Source organism: Dipteris shenzhenensis, chromosome 17 (genome assembly GCF_047967505.1).
Source record: "Dipteris shenzhenensis isolate YYH24624 ecotype China chromosome 17, Dip_SZ_1.0, whole genome shotgun sequence".
In the NCBI taxonomy this organism is placed as follows: Eukaryota; Viridiplantae; Streptophyta; class Polypodiopsida; order Gleicheniales; family Dipteridaceae; genus Dipteris; species Dipteris shenzhenensis.
Window position 1 is genome coordinate 11,930,389 of NC_141612.1, and position 6,000 is coordinate 11,936,388.

General features: G+C 43.0%; 1 protein-coding gene across 2 annotated transcripts in view; it reads left to right on the plus strand.

The window, feature by feature from the left end:
• The window catches only part of CIP111 (Cam interacting protein 111), a 30,071-nt gene extending 24,482 nt beyond the window's left edge, over positions 1-5,589 (plus strand). For both annotated transcript variants that reach the window (XM_087388091.1, XM_087388092.1), the window contains exons 7-10: positions 1,430-1,856; positions 3,942-4,022; positions 4,231-4,421; positions 4,530-5,589. In XM_087388091.1, the coding sequence (XP_087244217.1) occupies positions 1,430-1,856; positions 3,942-4,022; positions 4,231-4,421; positions 4,530-4,670 (840 nt within the window). In that variant the 3' untranslated portion in view covers positions 4,671-5,589. The remainder of the gene's footprint in view (positions 1-1,429; positions 1,857-3,941; positions 4,023-4,230; positions 4,422-4,529) is intronic.
• The last annotated feature ends 411 nt before the right edge of the window (positions 5,590-6,000 follow it).

The following is a 6,000-nucleotide window of genomic DNA, read 5'->3' on the forward strand; positions in this document are numbered from 1 at the left end:
ATATTTCCAAACAAGCCCAAAGTATGCTGTCCTACTGTTCCAGTCTGCTGGTGATCTGTTGCTCAAATAGGTGTTGAAGGAGCCCTAGGGGATCCCCTTTTGCAGGGGCTGGTAGCCCCCAAACCAACCAACCTAATAGGGGTCTTATTGGCCAACGAGGCAGCCTGCCCCAGTCTATGAAAATCAACTGGTGGGGGCACTTTTCTTGAGGTATGGCTGGCCTTGCCTGGCCACATGGCAGGTTGCCACTGGCAGAGGCAGTCCTGCCCTAACCCGACCTGTCCCAAGCCGAATTTCAGGCCCATAGCCTGCTCCAAACAGGTGCAAACCTTCTGCACCCATTCCACCTTGTCTTGGGCCTGTTTCAGCCCTGATCTTTGGCCCCTGGTCTGTTCATGCCGGGTGCCTATCAGCTCCAGCCTTCTGCCTGCTGTTTCGGCTCTGCACCAGCCCTGGGATCTCGCCCTAGATCTGCTGTACCAGCCCCATATGTGCAGCTGCAGACACCTCTCATGAAGGCGCCTCTAGACCCATGCACTCCTGGGCTGTACCAGCTCTTCCAAGCCATCCAATCTTGACCTGACTGCTTCAGGATGCCCATGCAGTCATTTACAGGCCTCCATGCTCCAATCGACATGTTCCAGGCTCCAGATCTTGCCTGGAACTGCTGCAAGCTGATGATCCACCTCACCACGTGTCTGCTCTGTACAAGATCTCTCCGCTAGGAGCTCCACTCATGGCCATGTAAGTCCTTGAACCTGTTGCCCACATGGCAGCCCATGTGGCAGTCCCACATCTCTGTGTTTAGCTGTGAGCTTGCTGCCCACATGGCAGTCAAAGTGCTGGCCATGTTGCAGCCACATCACATCTGGTTCACCCCTCCCAATGCTCTCCTCATATGGGGGCTTATAGATTGGGAGGTGACCATACAATCTCCGACACTCCCTCTCACTGCCACCGATCTGGGTATAGCCTGGTGGATCAATGGAAACCCTCCTCAGAGATGCGCAAGCGATGATCTGGTTGACCTCGTGATATCTGAGTGGGATGCAATGCTATTCTGAAAGGGGGTAATCTGTCCATGTGGAGCCCGATCTCTCGAACCACCTTCATGTGTGCGAATACCGGCATCTCTGATCACCCTCAGTCGCTAGGGCCATAGAGGAGGACAGTGCTAGCTATGGTAATCTACGTCGTCCTGAGGTACAGGAGCCTGGAATGCCTCATCAAGCTGCAACAGAGGTGACCCAAACTCGCCCTAAAAGATCTGTTGGGGAACTGATGGCTTGCTGCGGATCATCTGTGATAACAAGAGAACTTGGAGCCACTCTACTGAGTCGAAAAGGGGGGGTCCTGAAAGAGTGTGTGTGTGTGTGAGAGAGAGAGAGAGAGAGAGAGAGAGAGAGCTGATCTTAATTGTGCAAAACAGGTAATGCTTGAAGTACCTAAAGTACGTTGGTCTGATATAGGGGGTCAAGAGGAAGTCAAGCAGCATTTACAGGAAGCTGTGGAGTGGCCACAAAGGCATAGTGATGCATTCTCCCGCATTGGAGCACATCCTCCCAGAGGTGTGCTGTTGTATGGTCCGCCTGGATGCAGCAAAACTCTTATGGCCAGAGCTGTAGCAACAGAGGCAGGCCTGAACTTCATTGCAGTTAAGGGACCCGAATTGTTCAGCAAGTGGGTGGGTGAATCTGAAAAGGCAGTGCATTCATTGTTTGAAAGAGCAAGAGCTGCAGCCCCTTCTGTTGTGTTCTTTGATGAACTTGATGGTCTTGCCGTAACACGTGATACAACCAGTGATGGAGTTTCAGTTGGGGACAGGGTCATAAGTCAACTACTTGTTGAGATGGATGGTATAAGCCCTTTCTGCTCAATGTTATGTGCTTTGTTTGTGGTACAACTTTTTGTCAGCTTTAAATGAAAAATTTGAACAGTGAGAGCAAGCACATTTAGATCTCAGTTGGCATGATTTGTTACCATAAATACCATTGGCTTTCACTACTATCAACAATGGTCTGCTAATGTAACTGTTATTTTATTGAAATCTACTAAACAGCTAGCAGATATACAAGCATCGTCATTCTCCCAAATGTGCTCCAATCATTATCATCCATTGCTTATTGACTATGAATTCACTTTTCATGTATCATGAGCACAAAACCAAAAAAATCTATTAGTGCCCCCATTTTCCTGTTTACAGAAAACAGTCATGCGTAAACTTCTGTCTCCAGCATTCTTTTGCTCTTGAATATCCCCTCTAATCTGTTGTGCCTTCTGTAATTTTCTTCTTTGCGGTCTTCCATGTCAATAAAAGAGGGAGGATGGCATTTATAACTTTACATTCAAATTCTGTATAACCATAAACGTTGGAGTCGTCTGCTTGCTTGGAGTTTCCAAATGTTTGTTACATCTGAAGAAATCTGCGGATGTTGCAAAACATGTTCTTTATTGAAGACCGGGATATCATTAAAAGATGCATATGTAGATTGTGAAAGAACACATACCAAGACCAACTATCAAAAATTTCATTTGCTTTGCCCTTGAGGATCTCTCTTAGATGTGTGACCACTGGTTGTGAACAAGTTGTCACCACCGCTTGCAAGCAACTTGTCACTCAATTAATCTCTCTCTCCCTTTCTTATCTGCTCATCCCATATGCACCCTATATCAAACCTCTATTACTAGAGGTTGAATGATGCTAAAGCAGGAGGATGTGCAGGATACGACACATGTGATGAGGGGTTTGTCCTCTTTCTTTCCAGAGTAGTCAAGGGTAGAATTTATGGTCGAGGGTTGGTGGTTACATATTTGCTAGGCTGGTAAGATGCTCTTCAATAATATACATATTGTTAGTATAAAGTTAGTGCTAAAATATTCAAATTTAATGCTTAAGCTCAATGTAAGTGGGGGGTTTCCATTTTCCGAGCAAAAACTCCCGAGCGACGAGCTGGAAAAAGGTGGGAGGGGTCAAAATATATACTCTCAAGTACATATGAAATATTGATGAATAGAGATAGATATATCCATATATACTGTCCAAGTGGTGACTTATTTTATAACTTCCTTTTTTTGTCTTTTACCATTGGATATATCATGAAATTTTCAGCAAATCTCCTCTTTATAGTTCCTCAAGCTGAACTAAGAAAAAGTTATAACTCCTTTTAATAGACCTTCCAAGTGTATTTTGCCAAAGGAACATGGTTTGAAGACCTTGTCCCAACCCTATTCTCCCAACGGAATACCCTTGTAGGGCGTACAAAGGAGGAGTCATAACTTTTGCTCCTTACCTTGGATTTAGGAGCTATAAAAGGAAAAACATTAGAAGTATAATTTTGAGAGGTACAGAAGAGATAAATTGAAAATTTCAAGATGTATATGAGAGTTACAACTTCTCTCTAATTCTGTAGGGACCACATTGCCTTAAAAGTACTTATGTTTGGAGATTGGGAATAATTTGAAAATCCCTCCCTTTCCTTCCCATATTTGATAATATAATAGAGATGAATTTATGATCGGTTATAATGGCTTCAAGTATGAGGGTTTTTAATATCTCTTTCCTACTCATCCAAGGAATATGGTATACATTGTTACATGAGAGCTTCTCAATACTTAAAAGAGAGTATGATAGGAAGGGATTTATAAGAGTTTCTAAAGTGTTCACTATTTGTTCATATATAGATGATGTTCTCTAAAATGAGGGTTATAATGATAAATAAGTAAGTATATGGTTCCATAAATGAGAAATTAAGAAAGAATTGCATATTCCTTTGAGAAATATACTAGCAAGGTTGGTGTCAAAAATTATCGCTTGGACTTTCTGCTCGTACATTTTTGCTCGGAAACTGTACACATCTGATGTAAGTGTTATAGTTCATTTGAAGGAAGGTTGCTTCGAGGTATTCCATACTGAATTAATGATCATATCATGGGGTGCACAGGTTTGAACCCTAGAAGAGGTGTCACAGTGATTGCAGCTACAAACCGTCCTGACAAAATTGATCCTGCCTTACTGCGTCCAGGTTGGTTCTTTTCTATATTTTTCTGACACTAATATGAAAAGGATTGCCGGACTTAATGGTTTAAATGCCTAATTCTTTCTAATTTTTTCCCTTCATGACACGGGTCACTTCCATTCAAATGTCATTCTCTTCGGACATCTTAAATAGTCTGGAAAGTTTTGGTCTTCTTTTATTTTGAGAGGACTTATTTTCTGTGACAATTCTGCAGGTCGTTTTGATCGGTTGCTGTATGTTGGCCCACCTAATGAAGCTGCGCGACTGCAGATATTTGCAATTCATACAAAGAAAATGCCATGTGGGGTGGACGTAGATACAGGAGATCTTGCCAGACGTACTGATGGCTATACTGGTGCAGATATTGCTTCTATTTGTAGGGAATCAGCCATAGCATCTTTGGAGGTTGGCTTTGCAACAGCTGTTGTTCTGTCAACTGTCTTTCATTGACAGAAAATTCTATAAAGGCATTGGAAATGATATTAAATTGCATGTTTGAACTTTGGTGTGCAGGAGAATCTGAATGCTCAGGAAGTAAGGATGTGCCATTTTGACATAGCATTCAGTAGAGTGCAGCCTAGTGCTTCCAGAATTTCAGGATCCTTTTATGCGCAGTTTAGTCGCGGTATGCAGAGCACCGGAACTGATTGTTGATCTTGCAAACTTTATGTATGAAACTGTGTCTCAATCCTCGCAAAAGCGCCAACTCGTTTGATGTCGATCGTGTGAATAAAGATATATTGAAGCTTTTTGACAGGTTATACATTTGGCTCATGGGGTATTTGTTTGCCTGCTTTTGTTTTTATGACACCTTTTTATACAGCACTGTGAGTCTGGAGACTGAACTGCAGATCATTGATCAACTCGTTAAATACATTTTCAAGTTTTGTTTTTGGGAGGTAGGAATTGCTTGCTATCTCCTATCCTCTCCTACCTGGCCTTACTTGTTCAATCGAAAGCAGACAAAATGATCTAGTTATATAGGCACTTTAAACATGCCATGCACAGGAAGGGAGGTCGGAAATCATTGCATTTATCAAGAATCATTGTGGGCCAAAGGAAGGTGCCCAACTTCCAGTGCCCCTACCCCTGAAGTACCGTAGTGGATAAACTGGAGAAAATCATGCTGGAAAAAGATATGCTTAAAGCATGAGCTTCCAAGGCCCAAGCAGGTAGGTGGCAAGAATTCTGGGGCTCCTTCAAGAAGGAAGGTACAACAGTGGTTTAAAGAAAGGAGATGCCATGACTTCTGAGCAGCTAAAGAAAGCATCAAAGGAGCCAATCAAGGAGCCATCTAAATGGCGTGACTAAACGGGCAATAGCAGGGAGAATCGCTTATGACTGTTGTTGATGCATGAGGTATGGTTGAGGGCAAGACAATGGAGTGTATCTTGGGCCTCCACGCTTTTACTTTCTTGCGGCACACATGGGGGTTTTGGGTGCTCTATATAGATCCTTGAGGTTTCATTGTATTGGGGTCTTTACTTTATGAGAAGCCATACACTCAAAGCTCTTTGATAGAGTCAAGTCTTGAGGCCCTTTCTATGAAGCCTTGAGGTTCAATTGTATTAAGGTCCTTTCTTTATGTAAGCCATGAGGTTCCGTCGTATTTTACATCTCAAGGCCATTCCATGTACTAAATGAGTTTCCCTTCATTTCCTTTCCCATTAGATAAAGAATAGAGTTTCATTTGAGCCTAAGGCCTATTGCAATGCATGGATGTGTCTCCTTTTCTGGGCATGCATGAGACGTTAAGTTGTTCCATGCAAGTTAATGGGAATATAAAAAAGGTGATGTTTGGCAACGAACACGACAATGAAGAGGGTGATGAAAGGTTCTCACCATATAGCTCTTTGCCAAAAAGGAGAGACGGGGGGATGGACAAAGAAGACTTTTTATTAATTTCAAAAAGCCATGGAGAGGGGCATTGAAGGAATTGGGGACTAGAGATTGCCTACAAAAATGAGACATATTGCTTGGAATG